This window comes from Erinaceus europaeus, chromosome 8, assembly GCF_950295315.1.
Source record: "Erinaceus europaeus chromosome 8, mEriEur2.1, whole genome shotgun sequence".
NCBI lineage: Eukaryota > Metazoa > Chordata > Mammalia > Eulipotyphla > Erinaceidae > Erinaceus > Erinaceus europaeus.
The window spans coordinates 85,114,585-85,132,376 of NC_080169.1; the positions used below are offsets into that span (position 1 = coordinate 85,114,585).

At 34.3% G+C, this 17,792-nt stretch overlaps 1 protein-coding gene across 2 annotated transcripts in view; it reads right to left on the bottom strand.

Annotated features, from left to right (window-relative positions):
- The window catches only part of TFEC (transcription factor EC), a 74,211-nt gene that overhangs the window by 18,358 nt on the left and 38,061 nt on the right, over window positions 1-17,792 (bottom strand). The window contains exon 3 of one of the 2 annotated variants that reach the window (XM_060196474.1): window positions 13,363-13,449. In XM_060196474.1, coding sequence (XP_060052457.1) covers window positions 13,363-13,449 — 87 coding nt within the window. Of the gene's footprint in view, window positions 1-6,507; window positions 6,602-13,362; window positions 13,450-17,792 lie in introns of those variants that run through there. The other variant, XM_007525431.2, reaches the window with a different exon arrangement.

Here is a 17,792-nt window from a genome sequence, read left to right on the forward strand (position 1 = left end):
CCAACATTAACATCAACTCACAATCGGAGGCACTTACAATGTTGATTAAATGAGAAGATCCCCCACCCCGGAGGAGATACTACTTTTCTAATTGTACACTTAATATTCTATACTATTCTATCTGTTACTTTTGGTTCATGTGAAGACAATATATGTAATTATAACAACACTGCAATTTTCAAAGTTCTTTTCAGGAATATTTTCTCAGAAAGTTAAAATGGTTTATAGCCTGCTCAAAAGTCATACAACTGAATCATTTTATATCTCATTTATTTTATATTTTAAGAAAAGCAACTTGGGACTCAGTGGTGGTGCACCTGGTTGAGCGCACATGTCATAATGTATAAGGACCAGGCTTCAAGCCCCTGGTCCCCACCTGCAAGGGAAAAGTTATACAGTGGTAAAGCAGTGCTGCAGGTGTCTGTGTCTCTCTCACCTTCTCTATCACTCCCTTCTCTTTTGAATTTTGGCTTTCTCTATCCAATTAATAAGTAAAGATAATAAAATGTTTTAAAAAAGCAACTTTACATAATATTAATTAATCAAGTTAATATTTACTATTTTAAAACAAGTTACAGTTAAGATGTCAGAAAGGACCATTTAAAATATCGCCATTTAAAGTATATTTTGTTTCCAAGCAGTAAACCAATAATGAATAAGAATGACACTTTCCTTTCTTTAAGGACCAGTAGAAGTAATCAAAGTTGTAACTTAACCATTAACGGTGGTCCTAATTCCCTACTTGCAGGTCTTGTGAAAACCCAAATTAAACTGAAAACAAATATTTGACACATACAATATTTAACTAAAATAACTTTGATAAAATGACTTGTGGGAACAAATTTATTTAATTATATAGTTACCCATTCAATGATGTGTAATAAATATTAATTCTGAGGGAACAAACTGAAGTATAGTTAAAATAAAACTAATATGATTGACATGACAATAAGAGTACAATCAGTTAAGGATTGTAGTTTTAATGAATATTTTTATGTATTTTTTTCATTATTTACTCTAGCAGAATTCCTTTGTCTTTATATTATAAACTTATTGTCTTAATTTTTTTTCTTTTTGTATGTTATGGGTCTTGTAATGAAGCTACTTAAATTGATATTTATTCATTCTCAATTTTCTCATTATAAAAATTAGTCAAGGGGCTGGGTGGTGGTGCACCTGGTTTTTACAGTGTACAAGTATCCAGTTCTATCCCCCAGGCCCCACTTTCAGGGGGAAAGCTTTGCAATTGGTGAAGCAGTGTTGCAAGCTTCTCTCTCTCTCTTTCTCTATCACTGCCTTCCCTCTTGATTTCTGTCTATCTTTATCAAGTAAATAAAGAAAAAAAAAAGAAAAATTAGTCAAAGTTATTAAATTGGAAAATTTGCTAATTCTAGAACAATACAATAAAGAATAAATCCTAAAAGAAGACATTCTTTCAACAAGTGAATGCTATTTGTAAAAATCAGTTTGCGAAACCTTTCTTTTGAAAGTCTTGCTGATTACAAGCAAAAGTATCACCAACCTGAACTGTATATTTCCACTGTTCCATTGGGAAAAATTATGAACACAATGAATAAAAAGACAGGGAGGAAGGAACAAAGGAAAAGACACTTTCCCTTGAAGAGTTTGAGTTCAGATGGATTTCAATGACAAATCACAGAAATGTCTAATGTATAATTCCATGTAATAGAGATAATGCAACAATCAAATGACAGCTTCCTAACTATGACATTTTGCAGCATCCACACTGCCTCGCCAGACTGTACTTTGTGGTTTTATCCTTGGATGTGGGTCTGAAATTCTGACAAAAAATCTAAGTCTTCTTGGCTACAACTATATTAAGTCTTCTGACACTGGTTTTCATCTAATTCATCCCCTAATGTACAATGATATACACACTATTTAAGCTGATGTTGTAGGTACTTCTCTATTTCATATAAATGGTTAAACACCTTTTGAATATAATTAGATACAATTAGTTTCAACTTCAACATAGTACACTTTGTACATTCCAGAATACTTTTTCCAACATTAAAAGGTTTAAGTTTGAATTTTAGTGAAAATTGAAAGATATCATACATATCTTAAAGGACTTACTAAGTAAAATCTTATCAATATTTGCCAAATATTTGTTATTTAAACAATGAGTTGTAAATTACAAGTTTTATAGATAACTGAATAAATATTTTACAAAAACTTATTTATTATTATAATTAAAAACATATTACCTTTTAAGAAAAGCAGAATCTCTGTGGACATATTATTAACAACAAACTCACAAATTTTAAAGACATAATATATAATTTATCATAAAATCTTTTCTGGAAAGTAGAACATATACCTCAGGAAAATACTTCTCTCTGAAAGTAAAATATGAAATCCTGATCAGAAAAGTTGTGTTGTGGCAAGGAACAAATAACAATGGTTCCTAGTATCTGAGAATCTCCACACCAGATTTTATTAATATCTTCACTACTGAGATAATAAAGATGGAAATTGACTGGGATATAACCTTCTCATGTGTACAATGCTTTTCACAGTGTTCTATAATTTCTAAATAAAATAAACTCCATTTGTCAAAATATTTGAGGAAAAAGTACTTCAGAAACAAAACATGTAGCAATAGAAACTGGATAAAAGTAAATATCATTAGTTCACAATGAAAGATCATCAGTCAATAATATTTATACATCTTTCCCATATTTGGGAGCTACTCTCTTCCCTGATCCAGCTTTCTGGTCTTTTTTTCCAGCCATGACATCATCTCCCCAGACAATAACTTGGATCCACCTACATATAAGATGTCAGGCTCTGGAGGAAAAAAAAAATTAGTATCGTCACAGGCCCTTTGGAATATAACTAAAATATTCCTACTAGCTAGCTACAAAACATAGACCCTTCCCCCAACTCTTCATCTGCACTATTCCAGCCTTTAGGTTCATGATTAGTCAACAATTTGTTTGGCTTTATATGTTAACTCTTCTTTCAGCCACCAGGTTCCAGACCGTGACATCAATCGGACTTCCCTGAGCAGATAACCTCACCAATGTGTCCTGGAGCCCCACTTCCCAGAGCCCCACCCCACTAGGGAAAGAGAGAGACAGGCTGGAAATATGGATTGACCTGTCAATGCCTATGGTCAGCGGGGAAGCAATTACAGAAGCCAGACCTTCCATCTTCTGCACCCCATAGTGTCCCTTGGTTCATGCTCCCAGAGGGTTAAAGAACAGGAAAGCTATCAGGGGAGGGGATGGGACACAGAGTTTTAGTGGTGGGAATTGTATGGAGTTGTACCCCTCTTATCCTATGGTTTTTGTCAGTATTTCCTTTTAATAAACAAAAATTATATTAAAAAATGAAGGATCATATAAAGTCAAGAGACTATACACAAGTTAGAGTGCCATAAATACATTTTGAGATTTTCAAAGATGAAATAATACATAATTAACTCAATAGATTCAGAAAATTATATTATAAAATTCATAACAATAAAACAGAAGATTCTTGAGAAGGAATGAAAGGGACAGGATAAAGGAACACTGAGGTTCCGTTGTGTCTCCTAGAAGCCAGTAAGGGAAGATGAGATGCTGTGCCTGTATGTTAAAGATTATGCTGTAAAACATAAGCCCCCTAACTAAAAAAAAAAAAAAAAAAAAAAAAAATCAGTGTTTTCTTATGATACAATAAGATCTAGACCAAAATTATTTTAGAAATATCTAAGTGATCTATAAAACTGTGCTACATATAATTTATTCATATAGTAAAAGACAAGAGGAGAATTATGAATTCTACATTTTCCCAACTGCTTCAATCACTTCCCTCTCTATAAGCTCTATTTTATATGTCACCAAAATATGATATTTTTCCTTTCAAATTACATATTAGCTTAATTGTTTTCTCTATTCTAGTATCACAAGATATTTAGGAAACCGAACCTAAATTTGCCCCCTTATCAAATATTCCTCCATATCTTCCAAAAAATTCTAACTTGTACTAACTCATATTCATTTAATTAATGAATTAATTCATTGAGTTTTGTTGTGCATGGAACTCACATGTACATGATTCTATCATTCCTGCACCAAATTTAAATATATTTTTTATTTTTAATTCCAGGTAAAATAGGAGAGACAGAGAAAAATAGGAGTCTTCACATACTGTTCTATCTTCTGTAGAGCTTCCCCTGATGTGATCATGTTCCTATGTAGTGACAAGGCTTAAACCTGTAGCCATGTTTATGGTTAAGGTACTCTGCTAGGTGGGGTATCAGCCAGTCCCCAACTAATATTTTAACAGTAAAGCATACTTTTTATTTCTCCCACTTCAAAAATCTAAAACATCAATTCACTCTCCTTCAAGTGACATACTAATTTCAAACTTTTATGTCTAGTTTTCATAATGCCATTATCTAGTAGACATAAACAACACTACTCTCACAGACTGGGAGTATGGATCAACCAGTCAACGCCCATGTTCAGCGGGGAAGCAATTACAGAAGCCAGACCTTCCACCCTCTGTAACCCACAACGACCCTGGATCCATACTCCCAGAGAGATAGAGAATGGGAAGGCTATCAGGGGAGGGGGTGGGATGTAGAGACCAGGTTATGGGAAATGTGCGGAATTGTACCCCTCTTATTCTATGGTTTTGTTAATATCTCCTTTCTTAAATTAAAAAAAAACACTACTCTCAAATTAATATGTAATTTTTGGGCCGCATGGTGGTACACCAAGTTGAGTATACATATATGACCATGTGCAAGGACCGGGGTTCAAGTCCCCAGTACCTACCTGCAAGGAGAAGATTCATAAGTAGTGAACTTCAAGAAGTACTGTGAATCCCATACTAAACATAAAATAATTAAAACTCTGAAAATGAAGTAATTATCTTAAGATCAGACAACTGTATAAATGGAGTTACAATTGGGTTTCAATTCTAGTCTACCTGACACAGAAGTTGTATTATTCATTAACTATCCTGTCCTGTATTGGAAGGGTCCTTACCTTAACTCTTGTCAAGGTAAGAAGTATTGTGAATACACAAAACTTTGAAAGCTTGTGTTTTTCTCAATGTTATCCTCTCTCATTGAAAATTTCCATTCCTCTTATCCTCTCACTTCTTCCTTAAGTAACAAAAGTCAACCTATCAGCTGCAGACTCTTCCAAAACTCAACTTCAACACACTCTGGATATTTTTCCCTTCTCCAAAACACTATAGGACTAATCAACACAATCATAAACTTAATATTCTGTCTTTATAATTTTATACCCTTTATTTAAATTCACTCAATGAGAGACAACATACATATACTCACCACTATTGAAAAAAATGTTTCTCTAAATCCCAGAACATTTTTGAGATATATATATATATATGTTGTGTATATACACATAGAAATGCACATATAATATATAACGTGTGAGTGTATATACATGTGCTATATATATTTCCTATGTTCTGCACATATAGAATATACAGATCTCCCAGATAAATTCCTTATACATACAAAAAAGGAAGAATAATTAGCACATATCTGTTACATAGTATATTTCCAGATAAAATTTTAGTATAAATATGAAAAGAAAAAAGACAAGCCCTTAAATACATGTGTGAAATCTACAAGTCTATCCCAATTTTAGTGTAATCTTTCTTGGAAATTTATATGTTGTTTGCATCATCTATTTTGCTTCAATGTGAAAATATTCATTGTAAATATAAGATGGTAAAAGTTAGACTGAGGATACTAAATGGAATAACTGTTGACATTAAAAAAAAAAAAAAGATAAAATCCAGGCATAAAGAGGGAACACTGTAGGAAATCACAAGCTACACAATGTGTACATAAATAAAAACTGACATTTGAAATATTATTTTATTTTCTTTGGGATAGTTATTCATTTAAATTTAGTAAACTAGATTGTTACAGTTTTAGGACTAACATTGACCTCCCCATTACTTCATTTGCTAAGGCAGACATGTGATGTTAACAGGAAAGTCCCGCTGAATTATTATTATCATTTTGTTATATTATTATTAAATTAAATAATATGTTGGATATGAGTGAGCAGTCCCTTGTCCTTAGCCAAATGGATTATAGCTAAAGTAGAAAACATAAAATAAAAAACCAAATTGTAATATAAATATTTGTGCATCATACCCTTTAAATGCAAATGATCTATTTAGTAATAAATTAATAAAAATGATACTTTTTTCAAACATAGCAGCAAATGATTTAATAGAATCCTCACCTTTTGATTTATAAATGTTAGAATTAAATATTAGTCCATTTTAATAATTTATTACTATATAGACTATAAACATATTTTACTGTAACCAGAGTACTACAAACTGCCTTAGAAAACAAACTTGTCATACTGCAGATTATACATTATGCATTAGGCTCAGTTTCTACATACCTTATTGCATATTAGTTTATAGAGCTTAACTTCAGTCTACAACATGATTTTAGCTCCAAACTTTGAAAGAAGTCCAAAATCAGTTGCTCACCAGTTTTAATTTTGAAGTGTCTAAAACCTTCACAATAGCAATGTTTTTTTCTTTCTCCTTCATCATTTTCTTTTCCTTAAACCTTCAAGCAATAACTGGGATAGCTGCACAGAAATTTCTGCACTAAAGTGAACTTTGACTCTTTCTTGGACTTTAAGACTAATCTGGTCTAGATTGTGACTGAGAAAAGCTTGCTTGTTGATGTGCAGTCCTTTCAAGTTCCAACCAAGTATAAAGGGTTGTTAATATTTACTCAGTTCTCATTTCTGGAATGGTCTTGAACTCTTTAACAGTTTACTGCAATTGCCAAATTCCATCAGCATTTACAGACATCTGATTGGGGGAAAAATGTCTATACATGAGTCACTATGCACAACCATGTCTCTGAGAAATGAAACTAAGACAAAATGGTAGAATTTTAGGGTGAGATATTTAAACTCACTGGCTAAACAATTATTAGGCTAGCTAGGCAGAGTATGACATGGTGTAAGATTCTTTTAAGTGCAAATACTCCAGTTAAATGAGACTCTTCCTCCTTGAAGCACCTGGCACAGCAGAGTGAGTAAATTGTTGCAGTTAATACAACAAAGAAGTGTATTCAAATCCATTTACTGTCTTTCACTGGCAGCATTAACTTAAGTTTGTTACTAAACTTCTTAAGCAATTTTACTAGTTTAAAATTATAGTAGGCAATAATAGTCCCTCTGTCTTAAAGGTTTGTTGTAACTAAATGTGATTTTTCATAAAAATTAAATTCTTTGTCACAAATAACCTACAGAAAAGTGACAATTATTGTTGCTAAATATAATGCATAATGGAAACAATTTATTCAGGATTCTGGAAGAAATACATTTTATTATGTCTTTGCTAAGCATATTTGATGGTGGGTGCTGAGAATAAAACCATGATTAGGTTACTGTTCTAGGTTCTAGAGTATACAGCAGAAAATAAGACAAACAACTGTGCTCAGAGTTTTCAGTAACAGGTAAATAAGATAGCAGATAAGTATTATATAATTATCATAGGAGGAAGTTCAAATCTATGAAACGGTGGGTTAGGATATTTAGCTAGGGTGATATGAAAAGATTTTCTAACAGGATGATACTTTCTGAAACATTATAACACAGTCATAGAAAGTTCTGGTTATAGTTTTTCAACAACAGTAAAAAGGGAAGTCCAATAGTCCTGAAATGATGATATGCCTGTCATATTCAAGAAGCTGAAAAAAGGCTACTGAGGTCAGACACTAAAGTAAAAGGAACTGCTGGTAAGGGTAAAATATTTAGATTATATTTTGATGATTTTAGGAAGTTAAGAAAATGTCAAGCAAGGAGAAACAGAATGTGATTTTTGCTTTGCAGAGATCATTCTGGTTGCTGTGGGAAGCATAGAGAGGCAGGCTAGATCAAACAGTAAGGTAGACTGGAGTCCATTACTGAAGTTCAAGTGAGAGATGAGAGTATCCTGTTTTAGTACACCTAATAAGATTTGACATTCAATAAATTCAGGCTACTGATGAGTACAGTTCTGTGAACTCCTGAATCCCAACTGTAGTATACATATGGGAAGATTTCCCCACACAAATAAGCAGCTCTCAGATGCCAGATGGGCACCTGGAAATTCATCTCAGTTCTGTTTATTTCTACCCAGAGACAGCATAAGACTCCAAAGGTAAATGGTTTAGTCTCCCAGTGGTGCCCTTTCTGCTTCAGGCACTAGTCTAAAACTCAGGCTGGTACCAGTGCTTTTTAGTCATCAGTATATTAAAGGTTCTCAGGACCTCATCAATGTTCATATGCCAGTTACAAGTACCAGGATGTTATCAATTTGTCTGAACAACTGGCTATACAAATTAGTAGTTCCCTGGGACTCCTCTTCCAGATCAATTGATTTGCAAGAAAATATCTCAGAACTCAGGAGCCTGATGGTGGTTCACTAACCTTGTGTGAGGACATGAGGACATGGGTTCAAGCCAAGCCCTTTTCCCCAACTGCTGGGGTCAAGCTTCACAAACAGTGAAGCAATGCTTCAATGTATCTCTCTTAACGCCTTATCTTCCTCCCTGTAGCTCTCTCTCTCCCTCCCTGCGTCTGTCTCTTACTCTTTATCAGAAAAAAAAAATGGTGACCAGAAAATTTTAAAGCTGTTCAGTTACCTAACCTCAGCAATAACAGTGATGGCAAAAGAAAATTAAAATGGATAAAATTCAGAGCTCAGTGAATTCATTTACTCAATGCATTGGCATATCATTATAAGACTGTTGTTGGAAGGAAGGAAGGAAGGAAGGAAGGAAGGAAGGAAGGAAGGAAGGAAGGAAGGAAGGGAGGAAGGGAGGAAGGGAGGAAGGGAGGGAGGGAGGGAGGGAGGAAGGAAACTACAAGAGATACATAGGCTAAGGTATGGGAATACAGCAGCAAGCCTACATGTCCTTTCCAGGCATACTGTTCTCACCAAATCTCCATAGATGGTTAACAATTTGAAAGCTCTCACAAGCCCCCTGTTTGAGTTTTGGGGCTGATTTCATGTCATAGCATTATAAATTAAATTCACACAGGTATTGAACACAAACTCCAAAGTTTCTCCCTTTACTGGAAGTTGAGGAATAGTTTTTAAAATAATCATAATAGGGGATATGTGGTGGCACACTCATTTGAAAGCACATGTTACCATGCACAAGTCCTACCTATAGAAAGAAAGACTCATGAGCAGTGAAGCAGGTATGCAGGTATTTATCCCTCTTTCTCCTCTCCTTCTCCCACCTCCCTCTTTATTTCTCTGTCTCTATAAAATAAATAAATAAATGTGTATAAAATAATAAACATCAATTGAGGGCTTGGGAAATAGTGTAATGATTATTAAAAAATAAATTCTAATGCTTGAAGCTTTGAAGTCCCAGTTCAATCCCCAGAAACACAAGAAGCTAGAATTAAGCAGTAGACTGGCCTCTCTCTATGTTTGTCTCTGTATCTCTCTCATAAAAATAAAATATTAGAAAGAAAACTTTGGCTTAACAAACATAAATTTGAACACTTGAGAGTGATAGAGCAATGCTAGGACCTTATATAAGCATAATTTCATCACTTCTGGCCCACAATTTTCAGACAGAGTCAGAGACAAAGAGAAAAAGAAGAAGAGACAACACAGTCAGAGCTTCTCCTGGTGCCATTAAACTTCCCATGTGGTGGACTCGGAAGATTATCCATGAAATTTTATATATTCCTATGACATTCAGATAAAAACAACAACAACAAAAAAACACTTAGAAAACGGTATGTTGTAGAGTGAGAAAGGTGTAATAATCATTATTGACAAATATCTTGGTTTCTGAAATTTATCATAAGAAACAGTTATTGGTTTATCTTTACTAGAACTCATTCACTTTCGGGGGAGGGGGATTTGCAAGTGGTGAAGCAAGTCTGCAGGTGTCTTTCTCTTCCCCTCTCTGTTTTCCCCTCCTCTCTCATCCCCTCCTCTTTCAGTTTCTCTCTGTCCTATCAGATGGCAACAACAACAATGAAAAAAAAAAAAGACATCCACCAGAAACAGTGGATCTATAGTGCAGGCATGGAGCCCCAGTGATATACATATGGAAATAGTGGTACTATGTAGGCCTCAAGCCTCACTAATAACTCTGGTAAAAAAGAAAGGAAGGAAAAAGAAGAAAAGAAGGGGAGTGGTTGGAAGGGGAGAAGGGAGGGGAAGGGAGGAGAAGGGAGGAATGGTCATAGGGATTTAATTGGAACCAAAAGGAATAAATTCTCCTTCTCTTGTTTCTAAGTCTGACTAAATATATACATTAAGGTGTACTTGCTTATAATTATCAGAAACCCCTCACAGTTTTAGAGTATAAGATAAAGAAATACACCAAAACCAACCATTTTTTTAAAGGCTACATGGTCATAAAAACATTTTATGTTTTTTTCTATTTTTTTTCCTTCAGTTTATCTCCTTTTTGAATGGCACTGATCCACAATATCACAAAGAGGCCTAAATCATCATTCTCTTGAGTGTTTTTTAGGACTTCCTAGAATGCCCCAGTAACTTGCTCAATATACCAGAATTGCAACACACAGCTTCATTCTATAGCTAGTCTCTGGTAAAGGAAATAGGGCCACCAGAATTGGCTTAAACTACTCAGTAACTTCCTTTTTTGTGTGTGAGGAAGTGAATATTGAATAAAAACTGAGAGAGCTAAGAATTATGTGCATAGCTAGGAATAGACTATGGTTAATGTCTTCCCCATGACTGAGAATAAGCCAGCATAGAAGAAAGCAAGGACTAGATGAAGAAGAAATCCCCACAAAAACATTACTTAAGAGTTTTAAAGATGAGATGGAATAACAAATTTCTTTATTGTTCAAGCATATATAAACTAGGTTGCACTTGACAACCAAGAGTTCTACAATCAGAGATCACTGGTTAATACACTTGTTCAAATAATCCCCTTGAATATAATAGGTCTTTTACTTTTATATTTATTTTTATTACCAGAGCACTGTTCATTTCTGGCTTACGGCAAATAAACTACCTGGTTTTATTTGTAGATCTAGATTTCTCAATGGTAATTGGTTGGTCAGCAGCAAATATTACTTTATCTATGAATAAAGAAGCCAGTAGCATCTGTTTTCCCAAAAAAATGTATATTGTGCATAGCAGAAGCAAACTCTTAATAGTTATTGCCTTCAATCTACACCAAGAGATTCTAACAAACCTCTACAGAACAAAATAATTAAAAGTATTATGCTTCAGTGTGCAATTTTAATGAAGAACCACACTCAAAAAAGATTTCAGGAACCTAATATAATTTCCTTGAGCCCAAAAGTTGAACACCAGTTAAAGAAAGTAGCATCCCCATATTGTGAAATGAGATAGGGGTAAAATGGTTTTAAAAGAGTGTTTATCTAGAAAATTAACTTTCATTCAACTATACTGTTTGAAGTCCAAAAAGAGAAGAGTTAAAAAAATAATATACACATATCACTTGCAAATAAGTCACTAGCTTTTCATTTTCAACTGTTTATGGCAGATAATAGTTATACTAGTGACTTGTTATTTCTGCATACCTAAGAAAAGAAATTGATACTTCTCTTTGGAGAATATACTTGAAAATTAAAAAGGGAGTTTTTCACTAATTTTCACTTTAGTCTTTAACTGTAAATTTCTCAGTTGTCCTACTACTGATTAAAATAATCCATAATATGTAATGTAATAAGAATTTATATTTTTAGTTGATCTAGTTTTTTATTGAAGAGAATAATGATTTATGATAAATACAGTTAAATTTGTCAGTTTTCTGGAAAACACTCTCACTCACAGCCTAGGTCCTCCTTATCATTATATACCTGGATGGCCCCCACCCCTTTCCCTAACAAGGACTGAAGCAAGTATGTTCCCCCTACCCCAAGTTTCAAAGCGTATTTATTTGTAAAACTTATGCGTTATGTAGCATTGCTCAGAAAAAAAACAGCGAGAGGTTATACATTACATAACAAAGATCAGAATAAATTTCTAAAGGAGAAAACATCAGGGTAAGGGTGCTTAAAGCTGTCATTATCCAAATGGCGGTACATCCTTTTGATGCCATAACATATTGAGCTTATTCAAGTTATCCCATGCACAATGTGCAGACCCTTATGGCTGCAGCAAGACATTCAGATATATGGCTGATCACTGTGGCAATCCAATCCTGTACTACCTCTTGCACCCTAAGACAGCAGGAACCTCACATTTCCACTATAGAGCCTAAATTTCCCCAGTCCTGGGACCCTAGGGAAGGGCCCACTTTCCCGCATGCTTCTCCCAGTTCTTATCAAATAATATTCCATCCGCCGATCGCAACCTAATCAACACAAAGAGTGAAACCTCAACATGCTTCAGCTCAGACTGCGTCCAGAGACTTCAGGTTTGGAATGACAACCCTTCAGCTTCATTATACGGATGAGACCTTTCTTTTCATAGTATTCTCTAATTCCATCCCAGGTGGTTCACTTTCTAACAAAGTCCCAAAACCTAGATATACACCAGGTTCCATGAGATAGAGCATATGTTCACAGGTATCCATAAACTACTGCAAAATATATACCTGAAAGCAGTATTACACAAGAGTTTGCAGTGAGTACCCCCCTAGCACTTCATCTCCATTATTCCAACCTTTGAGTCCATGATTCTTCAAAAATTTGACTTTGCATGTTAACTCTCTTTTCAGCCACCAAGTTCCAGATGCCACCAGAATGCCGGCCAGGCTTCCCTGGACTGAAGACCCCACCAATGTGTCCTGGAGCTCAGCTTCCCCAGAGACCCACCCTACTAGGGAAAGAGAGAGGCAGACTGGGAGTATGGATCGACCAATCAACGCCCATGTTTAGCGGGGAAGCAGTTACAGAAGCCAGACCTTCCACCTTCTGCAACCCACAATGACCCTGGGTCCATGCTCCCAGAGGGATAGAGAATGGGAAAGCTATTGGGGAGGGGATAGGATATGGAGATTGGATGGCAGGAATTGTATGGAATTGTACCCCCCCCATCCTATGATTTTGTTAATGTCTCCTTTCTTAAATAAATAAAAGAAAGAAATCTCTGAAATATCAGACTTTGCCTAAGAGCGAGATTCTATGATAATGGGGCAGGACCTGAAATACATGCCTCATGGTAAGTTAGTCAAAAGAATGTACCTTGTAAGCAAATAAGATATTTTATAGACATAGATACAAAGTATAATCTGTTGGATTTCCAGTAATATGTATCAGGAAATCTGAGACCAGAAAACTTCTTCAACAAATATTCAAATGAAATTTATTTTTATTAGAAACTACTTATTTCAATTGTACTAACATCTTCATATCTGAAAACACTTACTGTTCTTTGCGTTAGGACAGGAGAATCTGTTCCTTCCTCTTTAAAATTTGATTCCATACCAATTACATCCTCAATGATGTCCTCCATCTAGCAAAATACAAAACATTTAGAATCTTGTGCATAATGATGAAAGTTGTGTTCAGTCTAAATCTAGAGACAATAATTATTATTAGTCATTAAAAGTATTTTAAAATGTTTAAATAAATGTTATCTGGATATGACACCTCAGACTATTTTAGAATCAAAAATGCAATTAATTTTGATACTGATCTATGTTTTATTTTCCTTGTAAGCAACTGACAGGTAGGCAAATCACCCTAGATTAGTTCTTTGAAAATTAGTACCTACACAGAGTGGTTATTATGAGGTATCCTAAGATTGAGCCTATATACTTAACTTTAAAGATGACTTTTATAAACATAATTTCCTCAATTAGTGTTAAATTTAAGAAAGACACAACTAAAAACAAAATGAAAAAAAGATGTGCCACAAGTACAGCTCTAAAGAATGCTTTAACATTAAGTCAGACAAAATTCAAGTTAATTTTTTTTCAAGATAGAAATTTAAAAGATAGTAATGAGTGCCCATGAATTCAGAGGCACCAAAAATAGCTGCAGAAACACCTGCCAGAGTTTTGTGGGAAAATAAATCACCAATAGTAGTGGAATATTTACCTCACTATTCTCAAAATCATAAATCTGAATGTAGCCTTCTCTTTACCTGTTATTTAGGCCATGCCTTGGATCTTGTCATCCTCAAAACTCTCCATTTTGAAGTCATACATTTTATTAACTCAGTCATCTAACACAGTTTCATTTTTAGAGCCGATCTAGAACAGTGGCAAATCAGATTGTTCAACTTTTCATTTTATGACAATCTGTACTTTTGTCCTATTATCTTCCTGTCCAATTAGTCCATACATCCTAGGAGTTCTTTCTCTCCAACTTTTGTTAACTATGAATTCAAGACAGTATGGTTTCTGCACAATTTCCTACTGAAATTTTCTTTGTTGCTATTTTTCTTTGATTGGCTGCCAAATTTAGCAGATATTTATCAGTGCTTATTCTACTAGATTCAGTGCTGCATTTAGGTGTGTGAATCATACCTTCTTCAACTCAGCTAGTTTATAGGACTTCAACACTATCCTCTCCTGGTTATTTTTTTATTTCACGTTTATGACCCCTCTTCTCTCACTGTACCTCACTATTGTAATTTTATTCTGCAGGAATGCTCTCATTCAGATTTGAATGTGCCATCTTCACACTAGTAACTAATTCTCTGTGCTTCTTCCAGTTAGGGTTATTTCTTCCCAAGATAAATTTAAATATCCAGTTGTAATTAATCTCTCCATTACATGGTCTCATGGATATCCCATTCTCAAGATGTTTCAAAATAAAGGACGGCGTTATCATTGCGCTGTAGAAATAACCTGCTAATAGACTCCTTTCTTTAGGCTTCTTTCTCTACACAGCTGCCCAGTGAAAATAGAGTCAAATTCAATTCCATCACCTCATCCTACACATTCATTCTCACCTAAGCTTACTCATTTAAATCCATCAGCAACGTTTAAAGAAGTCCATTAGTTAGCTAGTTCGAACTAAATCATCACTCTAGGATATGCAATGCCAGAAATCAAACTTAGACTTTAGGCATGTAAGTCCTGCTCTCAACCACAATGTCACGACCATAACTGCAAATTCTTCAAAAATTTAATATTGTATGAGGAGACTTTCCAATCTTTCTGTAACTCTTCATTATCCAATTTTTCTGAAATTACCAGCATCTGCTTCGGGTTTCTGCTCACTTCATGCTGTTTCTTATTTCTAGCTTTTGCTAGTGCTATCTCACCTTGCTAATTACCTCACTAGTCATTTTCCTCTGACTAAGTCTTACCATAGAAATCTATGTGGACATAAATAGCACTTGCATGCTTCTATCTATTCCATTGCATTTTCTACATGATCTTACAATTACTCGCTTATTTAGATCTTCTCTATTCAACATGAAGCTCCTGGAGAGTTCAAATCATATACAGTGCTTAGTAACCTGAGATTGTGGTAATGAGTGTTCCTTTGAAGGAAGAAATGGATGAAATCTTATTTGTATTTTTAAATTATTTTTTTAGAAATAGCCTTTATTTTCAATTGTCGCTGCTTGTGCTCTTAGATCCTACAAGTTAAACTCATCATCATTTCCATGTGAAACACTACACTTCTTTTGACTTCCAAACTTTTGATTCTTTTTTCTTTTCTTTTCTTCTTCTTCTTTTTTATTTATTTATTTTTTTTGGCATTGTCTTTATTAATTCAATAGACACAGCCAGAAAATGGGGGGGGGGCGGTGAGAAAGACCTACAACACTGTTTTACCAATCATAAAGCTTTCACCTTGCAGGTGAGGATTGGGGTCTGGAACCCAAGTCCTTGTAACATTGTAACATTAATAGTTACAGTGTTAATAGTGCTGTTAATAGTGCTTTATGTGCATTATTCATTTTGTAAAGACTCACTCAAAAATAAAAAAAGGCATGCCAAACTTTTTTTCCACATATTATATGACATTGAGACCTATCAACACTGCCTCCTATGATAACTGGTTTTACCTGCTACCAATTATCTTGTTTTAAGTTGTCGTTAAATTCCATTCTAATATTCTCTCATCTGTCTACCTGGCATCAAACTTGTTGACCTCAAATATTTTCTATTTAATTGTCAGTTAAGGATTTGTGAAGCCCAGACTTAGTTGTTTATTGTTGTTTACAGAAACTTATACTGGTTGCTGTTGCATATAACTGTGTCACCAACTAAATATCAGTTTCTTCCCTCTTCCATACCTAAAGTGTATTGAAGGTGCCATGCAGTGGTGTACCCAACTGAGCACAATACCAAGTGGAAGTGTCCAGCTTCATGTCCCCAAACCTCAACTACAGGGAGGGGAGAATCTTCATGAGCAGTGAAGCAGTACTGTAGGAAATTCTCTCTCTCTCTCTCTCTCTCTCTCTCTCTCTCTATATATATATATATATATATATATATATATATATATATATATATATCTTTTTCTCTCCCCCTTCCTTGTTATTTTCTCTCTCCCTATTAAATAAAAGGAAAAAATATATTATTTATTTTTCTTTGTTGAAGCAATGTGCCATGAAAAAAAAAATTTCTGATATTCACATTAGCTAAGTTTGAGCATGTGGCATGGTTTTGAATGTGTGTGCTCAGCCAGGTGTGCCACAGACAGGCCCCTGAGACATGGTTTTTACAAATAAAGTACAAGCATACTTGGTTTGTAGACTTCTGTTAAAGTTGTCATTTTCTTATGCAGGTTTTCTCATTCTTTCTGCCTTTTCTCCCCACCTAGTTGAAAGTCAGGATGCTGAAGATGATACAACATCTTATGATCACAAAGTATAGATAAGATAAGAATCACATTGGAGAGAAAAATATAAGAGGAAGTGTCTGGACCAGTTAGGATTACAGAGAATCTACACCCACCTCTGACTATCTTTCTCTAGGCTTCTTTTTAATGTGATTGCCTCATTTGAAAAATAACAAATATAGTACTAAAACAAGAGTGTTGTTCTGAGTATTAAATAGATCAATTCAAATTTATAAATGTGTGACACATAATATTAATATAACAGAAACATTTAAAATAGTGCTTTGTATGCATAAAATAATAAATGAGTGTTAATTCTTCTTTTGGTGCTTAATATTGTGGTCAACAATACATGTTGCTAATAATATAATGTGGGATTATTATGGGAGAAAAAATAATTCTCATCTGGTTTAATCACTGCTGTGGGATTTCTCTTACATATACTTTATACAAATCCAGCCATGGCAACCCCACACTATTTAGGGATAATGGTCTAAATTAGACATTCAGCATCTCTCCACCCTCATTTAATCTTTATACACCAATTTTTCATCCTTTTAAACATATTCTATGCTTCTTTATATTAGCATCTCCTGCTAGTTTTGCTGCTGTGGTACACATTTGTATTGACTATTCTAGGAGAGCCTGAAACTTAGAATGGAATTTTCTTTTTTTTTTTTTTTTTAATTTTCTAGGGTGATTTGATTTCACTTACAAGCATTCTGACATTATACCAAAACAGCTACTATACTTAAAACACAATATTTATTGTTTCAGATATTATTTTCTCTTTCTCAATTTATCTGCTATATTAATTTATCACTACAACAACAACAGAAATGAAAAACAAAATACTAATGAAATAGTATATCAAAATAATTCACTTGGATAATGCCATCCAGGTAACCTGGATTTAAGCCTGAACCCCATCACATTAGAGGGATTTTCACTGCTATGGTGTCTTCCTCTCTCTTTCTTTATCTATACATATATACATTTAGAAAATGGGCTCAGAATGAGAAAGTTTTAGCAATGACAAAAAGAATAAGG